This window comes from Saccopteryx bilineata, chromosome 9 (genome assembly GCF_036850765.1).
Source record: "Saccopteryx bilineata isolate mSacBil1 chromosome 9, mSacBil1_pri_phased_curated, whole genome shotgun sequence".
Taxonomy (NCBI): domain Eukaryota; kingdom Metazoa; phylum Chordata; class Mammalia; order Chiroptera; family Emballonuridae; genus Saccopteryx; species Saccopteryx bilineata.
In genome coordinates this window covers 331514-348509 of record NC_089498.1, presented here as the reverse complement: position 1 = coordinate 348509, position 16996 = coordinate 331514, and the positions used below count along the sequence as shown (strand labels likewise).

At 54.5% G+C, this 16996-nt stretch overlaps 2 protein-coding genes across 2 annotated transcripts; one reads left to right on the top strand and one right to left on the bottom strand.

Annotated features, from left to right (window-relative positions):
• Positions 1-336: 336 nt before the first annotated feature.
• Positions 337-7754, bottom strand: CHMP1A (charged multivesicular body protein 1A). The gene is made up of 7 exons (XM_066243220.1): positions 7625-7754; positions 6120-6139; positions 4378-4455; positions 3383-3529; positions 2816-2944; positions 2218-2405; positions 337-1758 (listed from the first exon to the last, which is right to left on the bottom strand). Exons 1-7 carry the CDS (start codon positions 7629-7631, stop codon positions 1737-1739), a joined length of 591 nt encoding a protein of 196 aa, XP_066099317.1. The 5' UTR covers positions 7632-7754; the 3' UTR covers positions 337-1736.
• A 71-nt stretch (positions 7755-7825) lies between these two features.
• On the top strand, positions 7826-15910 carry SPATA33 (spermatogenesis associated 33). Its single transcript, XM_066243834.1, has 3 exons — positions 7826-7953; positions 8217-8339; positions 14878-15910. Exons 1-3 carry the CDS (start codon positions 7917-7919, stop codon positions 15087-15089), a joined length of 372 nt encoding a protein of 123 aa, XP_066099931.1. The 5' UTR covers positions 7826-7916; the 3' UTR covers positions 15090-15910.
• The last annotated feature ends 1086 nt before the right edge of the window (positions 15911-16996 follow it).

Below are 16996 nucleotides of genomic sequence, written 5' to 3'. Positions count from 1 at the left end.
GAGGCGGGACGAGGCACTAGCGCCTGGTGGTTCCTGCTTCAGCTGGTCATGGGTCACGTCTGGTTGACCAGGAAGCGGACGTGAGGGAAGCTGGTTTGCACAAGTACAGAAACAATGAACTTTGCCACTTTTATGTAAGTTTAAAATTACTTCAGTGTAGAAACTTACCTCAGATTCCATCTGTCTGGGCCTGGTCTGAGAATCTGCTGTCCCCAGACTCCCGCCTGCCCTCCTCCAGGTACCCCCTCAGCCTCCACCACGGGGGCTGGACGGCCACACTGAGGGCCCACCTATGGCTCCCCTCACCCCAAAGCCACTAAAGCAAACCCAGAGCCGTTTCTCAGGGAGCAATTTGTTTATTTACAACAGCATTGTAGGAGCTGCTCCTCCGTGCTCCACGGCCTCTCCCCACACTGGGTCCAGAGGGCTCAGGACCTTCTGTGAAGCCCCAGCACATCGGCGCCCTGAGGGGCCACAGCCAGGGAGTAAGGCGAGGTCGGTGTCCTAGGAGAAAAGCCAGACAGCACCCCGCCCCCACTCTGGGGTCTCACCCCACGGCCCACCAAGCTTGCCCAACACCACTCACTGCACAGAACACCACAGGTTCAAGTCCAGGAAGAAACAAGCACAAAGTCAAGGTCACAGTCTCCAATGTTTCTGTTCATAAGAACCATTGGTGTGCGTCCAGACTGGACAGCCAGAGCCTCTGGGAAGGGCTGGGAAGGGTGGTCAGCTGTGCACAGAGCAGCCCGGCCAGCACCCACTGGGCAGCTCCCAGCAGCTCACGCCGAGGAGTGGCAGACTCAGCCCTCCCCATCTGCTTCCCACTCCTCCTATTTTGGCAAAAAAAGAAACCCCAAAGCCAAAAAAACCTCAAAACAAAACCAAACAGCTTAAAAAAAAACAAAGTAAACTTCAGGAACGTGAAGAACAGAAAGTGCAGCCACTTCTAAGCCGTCCAGAGGTCACCGGGATGACCTGCTGCTCTGTCCAGGACGCATGGCCACAGCAAGCCCTGCTGAGGGCAGCTCTCTGGTTTCCAAGGTCAAGGGTGTGAACACAAGGCAGAGGGGCTGCTGGGGAGGCACACCAGCGGAGTGTCAGGAGATGTGACCCTGTGGCTGTCGATTGCTGGCACAGGCCGGGCTCCGAGGGGTCACTGCATACACCCAGGGGCCCTCCAGAGGCAACGGTAGAGTGAGGACACAGTCGCAGAGTGGGTACGCCTGAACTTGGGGCTGCACACCTGAGAGGCTCAGCAAGAGGCCAAGGCCAGGCTGGAGGGGACATGACCCTTCCTCTGGGACATTCCACAAAAGCTTCAGAGGGAATATTTGCTGGGGGCCCCTGAGGGCATCCCCCATGCATCTTGGGGCACTGCCTGGGCCTGTGTCTGTCCAGGGGGAGTGGCAGCCCCTGCCCGCTGCCAGGAGGGCTCCAGCTGCCGCCTGACGCCCACTGGCTGACACCAGCAGCACACCTGCCACCACAGTGTCCTCAGGGTGGGGCACAGAAGGGAGTCGCTGATTCTCCAGATGCTTGGCCCAGAGTCACAGAAATTACCCACACAGAAGTCAGAAGTTTGTGCAAACTCACCCACCACCCAGCCTAGGAGGACAGGAGGGTTCCAGGCCGGCAGGGATGATACGCTGAGAGCCGTGAAGGCTGACGCTGCTGCAGGGTCAGCGGAGGCGACTGGGAGGACACAGCCCGGAGGCAGTGTCCTGCAGCGGCTCCTAGTTCCTCAGGGCAGCCAACCTGAAAATCACAACAAAGCCGTGGTGAGGGAGGGTAGGGCCTGTGAGCCGCCCACCAGAGAGCCCAAGGCCCCTTGCTGCCCTCAGGCCAAGCCTGCTTGGACCTCCTTTCCACGCAACCTGCTTCTCAGGCTGAGCTACCGGGAAAGGCTCTGGGAACAGCTGCATGACCCTGTCCTGCTGCACAGTGAGGACATGGACGAGGGGCTGCACAGTGAGGACATGGACAAGGGGCGGAGAGCCGCTCAGGGGCCCCGACACAGTAAGCGTTTCTCTGAAACAGGACCCTGAGAACAGAGCCACCCGCCCGCTGGGCCCGGCTGTGCTGTGGGGTGGGGGCGGGTTCTGAGTCGGGCTTCTCCTTGAGGACAGGAGCCCGGGGGTCGAAGCCACATCACAAGCTGTCTCCAGTCTCCGTCACAAGCAGCCGCAGACCCAGTGCATGAGGCAGCCCACACACCTGCGGGACAACTGGTCCTCCTGGCTGCGCACCGAGCTCTCGCCCACCGCGGATGCACCCTCGGGCAGCTGGCTGAGCTGGTCCAGGACCTCCAGGCCGTTCTCCTCTGCGATCTGCACGATGAGACTGTCCACCTGCTCCTGCGGTGTGGTCAGCGTGGTGGCCGAGCTCATGGAGTCCTCCATCACCTGGAGGGGGGGTCAGGTTCTGTGCAGGCAGGCCCAGCATCCCACCGGAGCCTTACAGAGCCATCGGCCCCTGCCAAGGTCCCCCATCTGACCGCATGTCCTGCTTGCTCCCCCTCCAGCCTCCTCACTGCTCTCCCTGCGGCACGTGTCCAGCCCTCTCCAGCCTCTGGGGGCCGAGGGAGCGCTTCTGGCCACCCCACCTGTAGAGGAGCCAGCACCCCCAGCCCTCCTCTACTTGAGCTCTGTGGGTTACTGGAACCCCCAACAAGGGCTCAAGGTACCCTGGAGGTGGCCCCACAGGGACTCAGCACAGAGAACACTTGCCAACCCCAGGGAGGGGACATTGTGTGGCAGCCACATGAGCCAACCTGCCGATACACAGCCCACCCGCCTGGACACAGCCAACCTACCGAGGTGTGCACATCCAAGTTCTGCACCTGCTGCTCGAACCGGTCCATCACTGCAGACACCTTCTGCAGATCCATGCTGCTCAGCGCTCGGTCCAGGGCTTTAGTCACCTGTGCCATATTCTTGGTCACCTGGCACAGGAAGCAGTGAGGAGGCGATGGGGCTGAAGGAAGGGATGTCCCCACCAGGGGCAGACCCTCTGAACCCTCCCCTACCTGGGCCAACAAGACCCAGCCTGGCCATGCCAAGCAGCCCATAGGCAGGCTGGGCCTTTCAGTTCCCATGGGCTCTCTCTCCCCTGGCAAGTCCCCAGGAAACAGTGTAAACCAAATGACGCACATAAGGAGACCAGGCCGCGGCACTCAGGAAAGCCCAAGGACACCGTGGATCGCTGGTCCGTGTGTACTCTTTGGTACACACTTGCTATGGTTAGGGAATTCCCCCCAACAGACCCAAAGGGCTCTGCAATGATGCCCCCCAACCCCGGCCCTTAGGGCCCCAGCCAGCTCCATGGACAAGACCAGCAGACGAAGCAACTCACGTGCATGAGGCGTGGGCCAAGCACTCACCCCTTTCATGGTCACAGCTGTCTGCACCTTGGAGGCCACTGCGTCCACACGGGATGCCATGCGGAGCCAGTTGACGCCTTCATTCTTCTTGCGAATGGCATTCTCCGCATACACACGGGCACACTCCACATTCTTCTGCTGCAGGGCCTGAAATTTGGGGTGAGGCCAGCTCTGCTCAGGGGCCTTGGGCCTGGCCTTTCCTGGGGTGTGTCTGCTGGTGTGCCCCTTTTACAACCCTCTGCAGGGCTGTGAGCTTCATGAAATCACAGACACCTAAATCCCAAGCCGGCCCAGGAGCCAGGGTGTCCAGTGCAGGGTCACCAGACCGGCCACAGTGGGGTTAGATGGGAAAGCCCTGGAAACACAGCCACTTCTCCCCGTCCCTCCACTGCCCCCAACGCTTCAGCTCCCTCCTGAGCCTCTCACACCACCACCCACAAAAATCAGAGTGAACAAGGCTGATTCCAAAGGAACCAGAAGTTGAACAGAAGGACTCAGACCTGGAGTAGGCTCTCTGGCCTTTCTGCCCTGGGAACTACCATCTGAGTGAGTAGTCACCAAATCCAACACCCCCATCAACAGCTGTGACAGAGACTCCTCCAGCCCTTCCTCCTGACCCTCCCTGCTGGGCACAGGGACTCCCAGAGCCCCCAGAGGGGCTGCCTCCCCTCTGCCCAGGCTCGGCTGCCTGAGACACCAACTGCACAGGAAAGAGAGGGCTCGGAGTGGTGGGGTCATGGAGGGACCGTCAGAAGCCCACTTCCCACACAATTTTGGAGAAACTCAAGTTCAGAACACTGAAAATGACAAAAGGCACGGACATTCAAAGAAAAAGCTCAGATGATGTCTGAACTTTCTGCTCTGGACGTCTGGACATTGGGTAGGCAGACAGAGCCACTGTAGGCTTTGGGGGGGGTCCCACCCTATCTGTGTAAGGAAGAGACACCCCCCAAAAGAAGACACAGGAGCGGGAACCATGGCAGCGGCCGCCTCACCTTCTTCACCTTGGCCTGCTCCGCCTTCGAGTCCTTCTCCGCCTTCTTGGCCAGTTTCTCCAGCTGCTTCGCTGTGAACTGAGCAGAGGCGGGAGCCTGGGTCAGACCAGCCAGGCCACCCCAGCCTGCTGGGCAAACAGAGCACAGAGCCTTCTTTCGAAGGTCACCCCCCAATTCCTAATCACCCAGCTCATTCCTCAAGTGCTTCTAAGCCAATGTCTGACACGCCAACTCTCCTTTCTTCAAACTCTGTAAGCCTACACCGTCCAATCCAGCTGTCACAAGGGACAACCTAAGTCCAGTGCTGGGCACAGCTGGTACAGGCAGCAGCATCTAAGAGCCACCACCGCACAGGGCAGGTCCCTCCCCCAGCTCTCTGCCTGTATCTGCAGCCCCGGGTCTGCACTGCTCTGAACTGGGGCTACCCACCCACAAGGAGCACTTCAGTGGGCACTCTTGTCCACCCAAGCAGGACACCAGGCTTTTTTTCTCCTCCTCCACACCAAGCTCTGCCCCTTTTACTTTGCAAGTTCAGTGACGGACTGTCCTCCTCACCCCTGCCCCGTCCACCCACGCCTCACTCCCCGCATGCCTGGCCACCCACAGGTGCTCACAATCTAATCACCTCTGGTCTGGTCCTCCCCAAGAGCCCCAAACAGCCGAAGCGCACACCGGGCCCCATTCCTCCCTCAGAGCCCTAGGTAGCTCCCCCACCTCTAAACAAAGTCCACTCCTCGGCCAGGTGTCCCGGACCCTCCTGCCAGCGGCAGCAAGAGGGATGCTGCAGCATGATCTCACACACCCAGCCCCCTCCAGCCTCAACACTGCTCACAGTCCCTTCTTCCTGTGGCCCCACCCCAGCCCTGGTCAGAGTGGCCCCAAGAGCCCCCAAACAGGCCTCACTTAACCAGGAAGCCAGCAGGGGAGCACACTCCGGTGACCCACTGCCCACAGTCTCCTAACACCGGCCCTGCAAGTGGTGCTCCCGTGGCCTGCAACACCAGCCACCTGGGAGGACCACTGCCCCCAGGCCCTCCCACTGCCCTGGGTTTTGCCCTCACACTTGGCACTTGGAACTCCGTTACAGAGAAAAGGTCTCACATCTGTCGACCTCACACTCCTACATTCCCTAAGGAAAAGAGTCCAGATATTCCTGCCCTGGGACTCTGGCCCCGATGACCTACATGGTGCCTTCCGCACCAGTGCTGTGGACAAAGTGCCTGAGGCCTCCATGCCCCTGCTCATCCCGTCCACGGCTAAGCCAGGTGCTGAGCTACACCAGCAGCGGGCGCACAGCACTCCGGCCCATCGTTCCGCCCTATCCAGGATGGTTAACTACGACGGCATTTAAGGGAAACATAGAAGATGGCCTGACCTCACTAGAAGTGCTAACACCAACCCGACAGGAGAAACACCCACAACAGCCTCCCATAAAACGTCAGTTTTAAATGCCTAGTGGAACATCAAGGAAGGAGCCTAACGCCCATTGTGTTTCTTAAAGATAACACTCCGCTCTCTCATGGATGACCCAGGTGACCCGTCCACTCAGGGTCTTCTTGTCAGCCTTACACAAGAAAAGAACATGCCATCAAGCAACTCAATAACCCGTCGTAAGTCTGGCTGAGCGCTGTGCAGCAGTCACCAATTCACAATCCGTCCCTCTGAGAGCAATTTACACGTGTCATCGTCTCCATTTGCTAACCAGCAGGATGAGGTTAGGGTGAACAGTATTCAATACATACCTTCAACTGGAACAGGGTATCTGCAAAGAGAGGAGATGGTTTGAGGACTTTAGAAACGTGACAAGCAGTACTTCCAACAAGCAAACAGTTTCACTGAGACCCTCTGGGACAGAGCACAGGCGTGGACAGCACTGGCGGGGCCTCAGGAAGATGGACCAGCACACAACTCTGCTCCCTTGCTCCCACAGGGCCTTCTGAACCCCCAGTTCCTCACTGGCAACACCAGGATGGCACCAGCTGACTCCCAAGGGTTAGTGTACAGGCACAGGAAGTCATGGAGGCAGCATGTGGCCCAGTGAAAACTCAAGGTGGTAGTTTGCAATTAATGCAACTTCACAAAGGTCTCTGGGAATTCTTTTCCAACTAAGTAAGGCTCAAGACTTGACAAGTCTATTTGTGACATACTTTCTCCCCAAAAGTAATTGGATGAAAACAGCAGGGTAGTGACTCTTATGCCACCAAAGCGCAGAGCCATCACCCCGGACTGTGGTGCCTCACCACGCACACGGTGTGTTGTTAGTGGCTAACCCCCCCGAGGACTGAATCGGCTACTCATTCACCAAAACGCAAGAGCTGGGTAGAGCCCAGTACATCTTAAAACTATCTCAACTGATTCAATTTCTCAGTTTGGAGAGTGGTCCCTGAAAGGGTTTACACACTAATTCAGAAGGAGGACATCAAGTCCTGTAAACAGGGGTGCTAAGGGCCCCAGCAGAGCCCAGTGGGGGTTTCTCTCAGTGCAGAGAGGTCAAGGCCACATCAGCTGTGACTCTAGAAACCACAGGGCACCTGACTGGGGGTGCGGGGAGGGGAGACTGTGCTCACAGCAGGGAAAGCAGGGTTGGTCTGGGCGTGGCCTCCACCTTCTCAGCTGGGCTTGAGTGGCAGGAACTCACTTTGTTATCTCACCCCGAAGAGAGTGATATGAGCAAAACAAAACTCCTCTGAACTGCGGAGCAAACACCAACACACGTGTGTGTGTGGGGGGGGGGGGGGCTATTCATCATCTCAGGCCACGTGTGCAGAACTCCCTTCACGACAAGAACACGGTGGCGTGGCTTTTTACTTGTCACAAAGTGAATTGCAACACCTCCCTCTCGCGCCGGCCCTTAAGCATCCTCTGGCGTCCCGAGCCGCGCGGGCTGCCCCTCGGCTGCGTCTCCGCAGATGGGAGGGCCGGCGCCACCCCAGAGGGCGGTCGTGGGCCGGCCTGGCGGCGAGGAGCTGCTGGCCTGGGCTCCCCTGTTTCTCTTCGCGGGGTTCTGGGGCACCTGCTGCAACTGTTTCCTTTTCCGGTGCCCTCTGACCTGACACCCCCGGGCCCCGAACGCCGAGGGCCCTCTCCGGTACCGGAGTTGGGGGTGAGGGCAGCCGCACGCTGAGGATTGGGGCTTGGGGGACCGGGGGTGGGGACCGGAGACCGGGAGCCTGGGGCGGGGTCGGGGTCGAGGCCTGGGGCGCCCGCCTGAGCCCCCGCCCGCGCCCCGAAGGGCGGCGGCTCTTACCGTCCATGGCCAGTCCCGCAGCGGCAGCCCTCGCAGAGCAGGAGGGACGGGACTCTCCAGGGGGCGTCGAACGGCCGACCAGCTCTGCCGGCGGGAACTTCCGGGTAGAGCCCTACTTCCGGCGGCCGGCTCCTCTCGCGAGAGGACGGCGACCGGTCTCGCGAGCCTAGGCGTTGCCGTGGCGACCGACCGAGCGGCCGCCGCCGAGCGGCGGCTTCTGTGAGTCACTTGCGCTGCGTGCCCACCGAGGTGTAGGTGCCCGGGTTGTGCCGGCGGGGCGGCGGGCTCACCTATGGGACTTGGCAGAAGCAAACACAAACCCGGGCAAGGTAAAGGGTCGCCGGCCCGCCGTCTCTCTGGAGCGGCCCGCACTCGCGAGGGCTCGGGTTGCTGGGCGCCCCGCCCCTCCTGATGACCATGCCTCGGGGAAACTTTTCTTCCGTGGAAATGTCCAGTTTAGGGAAAATGCAGTGAGCCAAGCCTTTCAAGCCACCTATTTCATTCTGAACCAAAGCAGCCAATTGAAGAGAAATGAATCCATTGCTCTAGATTCACTAAATCATAGGTCGAATTCATTATCCCTATATTCCAGGTGGGGAGCAAAAGAAGGGGTACACCTATTCTGAGAAGCCTCTAGACACTAAGCCTGCAGAGGGCTTCTCTCGGAAGAAAGGGACAGCCAAGCAGCAGTGGCCATCACCTGAAGAGGATGAAGGTAGGACCCACCCAGAAAGGGACAGAGCCCGAGGTCGCAGCTTCAAAGAATTTTGAGCATGTTGTAAACTAGAGCCTAAGTGAGCGACCCCGACAGCAGGGGGCCCGCCCTAAGGGTGGAAAGGCTTAGGAGCTTTATATCCGAGGGGAAGATGCAGAACTCTAGATGGGAAATACAAGTTCAGTGAAGTTCAGGGAAGCTGCCAAGTGATACCTGCATAGCAGATAGTCAGTAGGGACCCAGTGCACAGACACAGCACTCTGCTGTTGTCCCGGAGGGTGGACGCACTCTCGTTTTTCAATACTCAGGACCGGAACAGACGCTTGGAAGGAAGGCTGTCCCAAGCTGGACACAGTCTGTGTGAGAATGAGACGGATCGTGAAGGGAGCAGAACCTCAGTGGGACAAAGGGTGCAACAGTTTGGCAAATTTATTCACTTTGTCACAGCCCGGTGTGGCCAGACCTTCCCATGGGTGGGGTGGGGGTGGGGGTGAGGCCACAGACACTGCCAGAGATAAAGTCTTCTGTCAATTCTACCATGTGGGATGTGGAAATGGGACAGTTAATTAAAACAAAGGACATGTGATGGGGTTTGTGCCCTGGTAAAATCTGTCTCTAGAATAAAGGCTATTAGGGGCAGTGAGGAGACCTGTCACAGGCCTGTTGCTGCTGTTAGGTAGGAGCTAATGAGGCAGTGGCAGGGAGAATTACAACGGGCCCAGGAGGTAGAACCGGCGGAACCTGACATATGATGAGACGTAGGGAAATCAGAGCCAGTAAGGTGGGTGGCAGTGACCGTGAGATTGAGTAGTTGCTGGGTCAGGAGGAGTCTTGTCTGGAGGGTAGAGATGGACTCAGGCAGGTTCAGATAGAGGCATCTGTGAGGACCAGAAGGGCAGGAAGCAGTTTGAAATGAGCGTATTGGGCTTGGGAGCGAGGCCTGGACTTCAGATCGTGGTTTAGGAACACTCGTTTGTGGGTGGAAGACCGCAGGAGGGGCCAGCGTCCTAGGGAGGAGGTTTGGAGGATGCTTCCAGTCTGTCAGGAGGCTTTGGCTGCAGGTCACGGAAAAGCCAACCAGACGTGGCTTCACTGCTTAGGGGTATGATGTCTCCCAACTAAAAGAAACTCAAGGACCCGGGTTCGATTCCCGGCCAGGGCACACAGGAGAGGCGCCCATTTGCTTCTCCACCCCTCCGCCGCGCTTTTCTCTCTGTCTCTCTCTTCCCCTCCCGCAGCCAAGGCTCCATTGGAGCAAAGATGGCCCGGGCGCTGGGGATGGCTCTGTGGCCTCTGCCCCAGGCGCTAGAGTGGCTCTGGTCGCAACATGGCGACGCCCTGGAGGGGCAGAGCATCGCCCCCTGGTGGGCAGAGCGTTGCCCCTGGTGGGCGTGCCGGGTGGATCCCGGTCGGGCGCATGCGGGAGTCTGTCTGACTGTCTCTCCCTGTTTCCAGCTTCAGAAAAATGAAAAAAAATAAAAAATAAAAAAAATAAAAAAATAAAAAGAAACTCAAAGGCAGGGGCACTCAGGATCCATGTCACCCTCGGGGTCCATGGTCCCAGATTGGTGGACAGCTCCAGGTGTCCCATGCAGACAGGACTGCATCTAGTCTGTTAGCAGGGAGAACCTTTCCCCAGCAGGCCTCACCTGCCTCCCATCTCCAGAATGGGCTCATCTGCTGATTCCAGCGCTGGGCCTTTGCCTGCAAGGGAAGGTGTGGGCAGGGGACTGCCTGTTAGAAAGGCACCAATAGGGTCTGTCATACTGACATGTCAGAGGGTTGAGGAGAGGATGGATGCAGAGAGGGAAATGTCAGAGAGCAAGAATGAGGATGGAGTTTTGAGAAAGAGGGTGAAGAATGTGGTTTCCCCATGAAATGGAGCAGCACGGGACACTGTTGACATATGCAGCGTGAGAGGATCACCAAGGCCTGGCCCTGGAACTGCAGGTAAAGGCCACGTATTCTGTGACTCCATTTATGTGAACTGCCCAGAAAAGGCAGGCGTGTGGAGAGGGAAGCCCGGGCCAAGGGTGGGAATGGGGGCTGGCTGCAGATGGGGACGAGGTCTTCGACTGGACTGACGGCTGCCCACCCCGGGAAGTTTGCTAAAAATCATTGAACTGTGTGCTTTAAACAGGTGGATCTTATAGTATGTAAATTATACCGCAAAATAAGCTGTTCAGAAAGAAAGCTAGCGAACAGTGTTAAATGCTGCCCAGAGATTGAGTAACGCCAGACAAGACTCCATGGAAGGAGGTGAGGAGCTGGTCTTGACCGCCCGGCAGAAAGCAGCGTCCAGGAACCAGAGGTGAAGGCAGTCCACCAAGAAGAACGTCGAAACCAGGGCGCAAGCATCTACTTTTCCATCTGTATTTTATGTTTTTACGTTTATTTTGGGAGTATGTTTATTAAAGCTAGGGACAGTGAAAAAGGAAGGTTTAGGAGAGAAGCAGCAGCAACAGGAGAAAGACTCGATGGGGCTGCTTTGACTCTCTAGAAAGTTATAGCAAAGAAATGAGCCCATGTGGGGCTGGTTTAGCTCATTAGGAAGTCAGAGAATAGGGGTCCTTGAAGACAGGTTCAGGGGGTTGCCCTTGGACAAGCTGCCACTGCCCACTGCTCCCCTGGTTGCAAGTCTGTGGGGACCCTGAGAGTTGAGGAGAATGCACACCTGGTGGGGAGGAAGAGTGGGAAGGGAAAGGTGCAGGCGTGCTCCGTGAGACAACATCTGTATTTTAAAGCCAAGGAATTTTCCTGCTAGATTTGGAAAAGTTTAGAGCTCTTGGAAGTCTAAGTTTTTCTTAATTAACCTAACACCATAACAGCTTCAGGGAAATGGAGAGTTCCAACAGGTCAAGAATTCTGTGTATCAACCAAGTATTGAAAGTCAGCTTTACTACTACGGAACAGAAAGCAGACTGGCTGCTAGACTGGGCTTGGGTGCTGGCTGACCGGAACCGGGCCGCGGGACGCGGTAGGGTAATGGGACGTCCTGCATCCTGTTTGGGTGGTTACACTGTGTATACAACTGTGAAAACTCACCCACGAGCACTTAAGAACTGTGCGTTTTGTCTTGTGTGGATTACCCCTCAAAAAGAGCATGGAATATAGGCGAGTTCTCGTCTCTGAGAGCTGCACCCAGATTCTTTAAGTCTAAATGGATGTGATAGATGGACACAGTATCTGAGGTTTGTGGCAAAGTGAAGATGTCCATGTGTGGCTGCTGGTGTTTCCCAGAAACAGCCCAAGTTCTCCCACCTCCTGTTCCATGGTGTCTCCTTGATACTCTTCCCACCTGGAGGTGGTCTCGTCCCCACCCTCCAAATTGCTGTAGGCTAGACATTCTTTTGTAACCAATAGAAAGTGGCAGAAGTGACTTCTGAGGCGGCCTGGGGCTTGGAGCTTTGAGCTGCCCCCTGGTGGAGGTGCTGCGATCAGCCGTCCCGGTCTCTGAGCCTTCCAGCCGGGGACCGCCACAGGTCTTGCAGAAGCCAGCATCAGTTACAGCCCTGTGAATGGCCACCCTGCCTGTCCTGCATGCCCAACCAGCCTAGCTTAACCTTCAGAAACTGTAGCTCCAGGCAACATCTGATGCAGTCACCTGGGAAACCACAGGTGATAACCCCAGTTGCACCAGTCCTGAATCCTGACCTGTAAAGCTCTGAGGAAATACATACAGTGATGGTTCTAAGTGGCTGTGGTTTGGGGTGAGGTGCCAGGCACCTGCCCTGACCAGAACAGAGTGGTGGTGCTGGGTAGAGGTGAAGTTTGACCACGAGTCTGTACCATGAGACATGTTGTACTATTCTTGCTACTTCTGTATATGCGTAAAACTGCTTTACAAAACCGACAAATATATACTTCATGGATACCAACACATTTGCAATCACCAATTCCAAAATGCTGGAAATTTATTATAGGTCTCAAAAAGTTAAACAAAATAGGATGATAAAAGTACTAAATGAAAATGGGTAAATGTTTTTGTAAGTCTTGAGTAAGGAATGCCTTTTGACTGACAAACCCTAAAAACCACAAGAAAAGCCTGACCTGTGGTGGCACAGTGGATAAAGCGTCGACCTGGAAATGCTGAGGTCGCCGGTTCAAAACCCTGGGATTACCTGGTCAAGGCACATATGGGAGTTGATGCTTCCCCCCCTCTTCTCTCTCTCTCTCTCTCTCTCTCTCTCTCTCTCTCTCTCTCTCCTCCTTCTCTCCTCTCTAAAATGAATAAAGTCTTTAAAAAATTTTAAATAAATAAATAAAACCACAGGAAAAGACTGATGAAATCCAACCATCTGCTACAAAAAGCAACAAAGGGAAGAAAGCAAGCCAGGGACTGTCTTGCTGGCAGTACAAACCAGTGGGGCAAGTTCCTAAATACAGAAAAACCTCTTACCAAAAACAAAGGTCATGGTAGAAAATGTGGAAAGACTGTGGTATGCATTCACAGGAAAATAAATACCACTGTCCACAGACAAGCAAAGCATGCTCAACCTCTGGTCACAGGGGCAGAGCCTTGGGGCAGTTGATGGTGACCAGTGGAGGTGGGAGTCAGCACTTTTGTTTTCACTGTGACACAGAAAAAGACTTAGACAACTAACAAGAATCTGGAGGGTGCAGAGATACATCCTGCTTCTGGCCTCTTAGTGAGAATATAAACTGACAGAATCTTTATGGACAATAATTGGACAATATTTACCAAGATTTCTCTGCTAGTAGCTTACCCAATCGATAAGCCCTCATAAGTATGCAAATACACAAATGCAAGGGTGTGTGTTGTGACACTGTTTGAAAAAGACAAAGTGAGAAATAACATGTTACGTCAATTATGTGCATCAAAGGGGCCGCGCCCATGTGTGCCGAGGCTCCGTTTGTGTGTGTATGTGTGAGGACACCCATGCAGACACCTGTATGTACGAGCACCTGTGTGTGCAGACACCTGTGGGTGGACATGCGTGTGTGAGGACACTTGGCGTAGCCAAACCACATGGTCAGCTGCAAAACTCAGTCTCCCACAGTGTGGTCCTGAACACCTCCAGCTGCGTGCAGACACACAGGAAATGTCTGCAAGGAGAATCATTCCATACGCAATTGTTAACCTGTGTGTGTTACTTTAAATTAATATGTAAAAAGCTTATATAAATCAAAGTAAATAATACACTCCCCAATTTAAATTAAATGCAGAATATGATAAAAGTGTCGGCTTAATAATAAAAAGGAAGAAGACTCTCAGAGCCCAATGCAGGGCCTGGTCATTCGGCAGTGGTTGAAACAATTGAGGTTGTGGACACAGCCCTGAAGCTCAAGGCATCTCCCTCTGCCACGAGCCGTGGGCAGGTGACTTCAACTTTCTGTGCCTCAGTTCACATCTGTAAAACACAAGTCATAAGAAGACCCACTGCATAAGCCATGGGTCATTACTGTCATAACTCCAGGGCACAGAACGGTCACTATTTGTCCTGTGTGCCTGGGTCCATGAGGTGTTAAGGGGGACAAAGCACGCACCGCAAAGCCATTTTGTCAAAAGTATGCGATGATGTGAGTATTCTATTTAGTGCACATATATGCAAGGAGAAAGACCTCTCTGTAGCCTTTAGCAGACGTCTGAATGGATGTCCCTTAAACTGTAACCTCCAGGGTTTGTTAACATTTGACAAACTCAGCATTTCACAAGTGCCATGCACCCCCTATTACCTTAACAAATTTAGGAAATTGCAGCCAACATCAGAAATGTACAGCATTCTGACTGTTAAAAGTTCTGCCCTGGCCAGTTGACTCAGCGGTAGAGCGTCGGCCTAGCGTGCGGAGGACCCGGGTTCGATTCCCGGCCAGGGCACACAGGAGAAGCGCCCATTTGCTTCTCCACCCCTCCGCCGCGCCTTCCTCTCTGTCTCTCTCTTCCCCTCCCGCAGCCAAGGCTCCATTGGAGCAAAGATGGTCCGGGCGCTGGGGATGGCTCTGTGGCCTCTGCCTCAGGCGCTAGAGTGGCTCTGGTCGCAACATGGCGACGCCCAGGATGGGCAGAGCATCACCCCCTGGTGGGCAGAGCGTCGCCCCATGGTGGGCGTGCCGGGTGGATCCCGGTCGGGCGCATGCGGGAGTCTGTCTGACTGTCTCTCCCTGTTTCCAGCTTCAGAAAAATGCAAAAAAAAATAAATAAAATAAAATAAAAAAATAAATAAAAGTTCTGTCTGTACAGAGAGCTTTTTACCAGATCTAGACTCCTTTGGAAATTGCACCTGAACCTTCTCCTCTGGGCACACCTGCATTTTTGAGATCTATTCCCTGAGCCTTTGGCAGCTTAGTGTCTCCACGGTAGATGGCAGAAGTCTCATTTTTTGTCCTGGAACGAGGCTGTCTAGTTAAAGCTTTGGGATGTTCATGTCCAGTTCTGAACATGAGGTTCTGAACTGCTTCAATCTCGCCTATTTCTTTGTCCTGGGCCACGACCCCAATCCCTGTGCTTTGGCTCTGACACAGATGTTGTCTGCTTTTCCACAGACTTACTAAACACCTGGAATTTCCTTCCTTGTAGAGAAACCCGAGGCAAAGGTAAAGTCCAGTAAGAGGAAAACTACCATCCCACAGATCATCATCACTAGAGCCTCAAACGAGAGACTAGTCGACGACAGCTCCATCGAAAGCGAAGAGCAGAGAACCATTCAGGAGAAGACAGAATGGGGCCCCTACTCCCGACACCGGAACCCCAGTACAGTAGATGCCTATGTTCGACAAAGCCCAGATTAAACGACCGCTCCAAGTAGCCATCCTTCCCCAGCGTGCTCTGAGTCTCGGCTGCGGTGGCAGAAGGGTGCGTCTTCAGGAGACCAGGTTTCCCCTGACCACCGCTATGGTCTCAGCTTCCCCAGAGCTGCTGGCAGCTTGGCCAAGGGCAGGAGTGGCTCTTAAATGAGCTTAAGGGAATAAATCATATCCCCCTGTTGGAACTGCCTGGCTGTACCGAGTGACGGAATTTCTCGCTTCCTTCAGTTCAAGTCCTTCCCAATCTAAAGGAGCATGCAGTGAGTCCCGGGGCAGCTGTGACTGAGCTGTCCCCACGCTTGAAAATAAGATGGGGCTCTGAGCAATGAACTGGACGGTGTCATGTTCTCTGGAGGGCCTAAAGGCTCCCATTCTGACTGCAGTCTGATCCCAGGTATTAAGACTCCAACAGGAGAGTGTGGAATTTGAGGGGTCAGCCATGCACTTAGAACTTTGGAAGTGGCCTTGTTACAGCTGCCCTGGGAAGAGGCATGTTGAACTGACACTTCCCTGCCTTTCTGCTGTGAATGAGGGCTCCCTATGGTGAGGGGACTCCTCAGCTGACCCACCCTTAGCAGCAGTGCTCAGGTCAGGCTGGAGAGAATGCCCTACCCGGGCTGGTCTTACCTTTACTCTGGAAACAGTGTTAGCTTCCTTAATTCCTAGAATGGTCAGCAGGCTTTACACGCAGTTTCTATTTCTCTCTCTATGGGGATTATGATCTTTTAGTATTAAATAATACACTTGACTTCCAATCAATTAGTTTTGGTATAACCTGAGAAATAATAAATCTCATATTGACATTGTTCTTTTTTTATTTTTATTGATCTTTAAAGACAGAGAAGGGAGAGAGAAACATCTGTTTATTGTTCCGCTTATTTATGCATTCATTGGTTGATTTGTTTTCTCTAGAGGGGGCGGGGGGCAGGGAGGGAGAGAGATGAGAAGCATCAGCTCTTTAGTTGCAGCTCTTCCAATGATTGCTTTCTAATATGCGCCTTGACCCAGGAGCTTCAGCCAAGCCAGCGACCCCGCACTCAAGCCAGCAACCTCAGGGTCTCGAACCTGGGACCTCAGCAGCATCCCAGATCAACGCTCCATCCACTACACCACCACCAGTTCAGGCCATTGGCTGATTCTTGTATGTGCCCTGACCGGGGATTGAACCTGCAACCTTGGAGTATCAGGAGGTTGCTCTGACCATCTGAGCTACCCAGCTCATTATTTACTAACACATTATTAGTATCACTATATATATTTATTCAATATATTTATGCATTCTGACTGCCACAACTATATATATATATAGATAGATAGATAGATAGATAGATATAGATATAGATATAAATTGAGCTCTTACAAATCTGGATCTGACCCCATAGGGTCAGCATGCTTACCCTTCTCCATAAAGTTTCTAGTAGCCATTACATTTCTATTATTGGACCTAGAAATTGCCCTCCTACCTGTGCCCTAAGCATCTCAAATAATCTAGACTGTATGTACCACGGTACGAATTGTAATCTCATTCTTAGCTTATGAGTGAATTCAAAAAGGCTAGAATGGCCCTGGCCGGTTGGCTCAGCGATAGAGCGTCGGCCTAGCGTGCGGAGGACCCGGGTTCGATTCCCGGCCAGGGCACACAGGAGAAGCGCCCATTTGCTTCTCCACCCCTCCGCCGCGCCTTCCTCTCTGTCTCTCTCTTCCCCTCCCGCAGCCAAGGCTCCATTGGAGCAAAGATGGTCCGGGCGCTGGGGATGGCTCTGTGGCCTCTACCTCAGGCGCTAGAGTGGCTCTGGTCGCAACATGGCGACGCCCAGGATGGGCAGAGCATCGCCCCCTGGTGGGCAGAGCGTCGCCCCATGGTGGGCGTGCCGGGTGGATCCCGGTGGGGC

Bases quoted from the DNA above. Each gene is read 5' to 3' on its own strand.
- CHMP1A (XM_066243220.1), bottom strand. The intron at 2,406-2,815 runs GTAGGTTGGCTG...CCCCCCCTCCAG, and splicing joins ACTTGGATGTGCACACCTCG to GTGATGGAGGACTCCATGAG. The intron at 1,759-2,217 runs GTGTGTGGGCTG...TGTGATTTTCAG, and splicing joins GAGGACCAGTTGTCCCGCAG to GTTGGCTGCCCTGAGGAACT.
- SPATA33 (XM_066243834.1), top strand. From the start codon at position 7,917: ATGGGACTTGGCAGAAGCAAACACAAACCCGGGCAAG. The intron at 7,954-8,216 runs GTAAAGGGTCGC...CCTATATTCCAG, and splicing joins CAAACACAAACCCGGGCAAG to GTGGGGAGCAAAAGAAGGGG. The intron at 8,340-14,877 runs GTAGGACCCACC...CCTTCCTTGTAG, and splicing joins ATCACCTGAAGAGGATGAAG to AGAAACCCGAGGCAAAGGTA.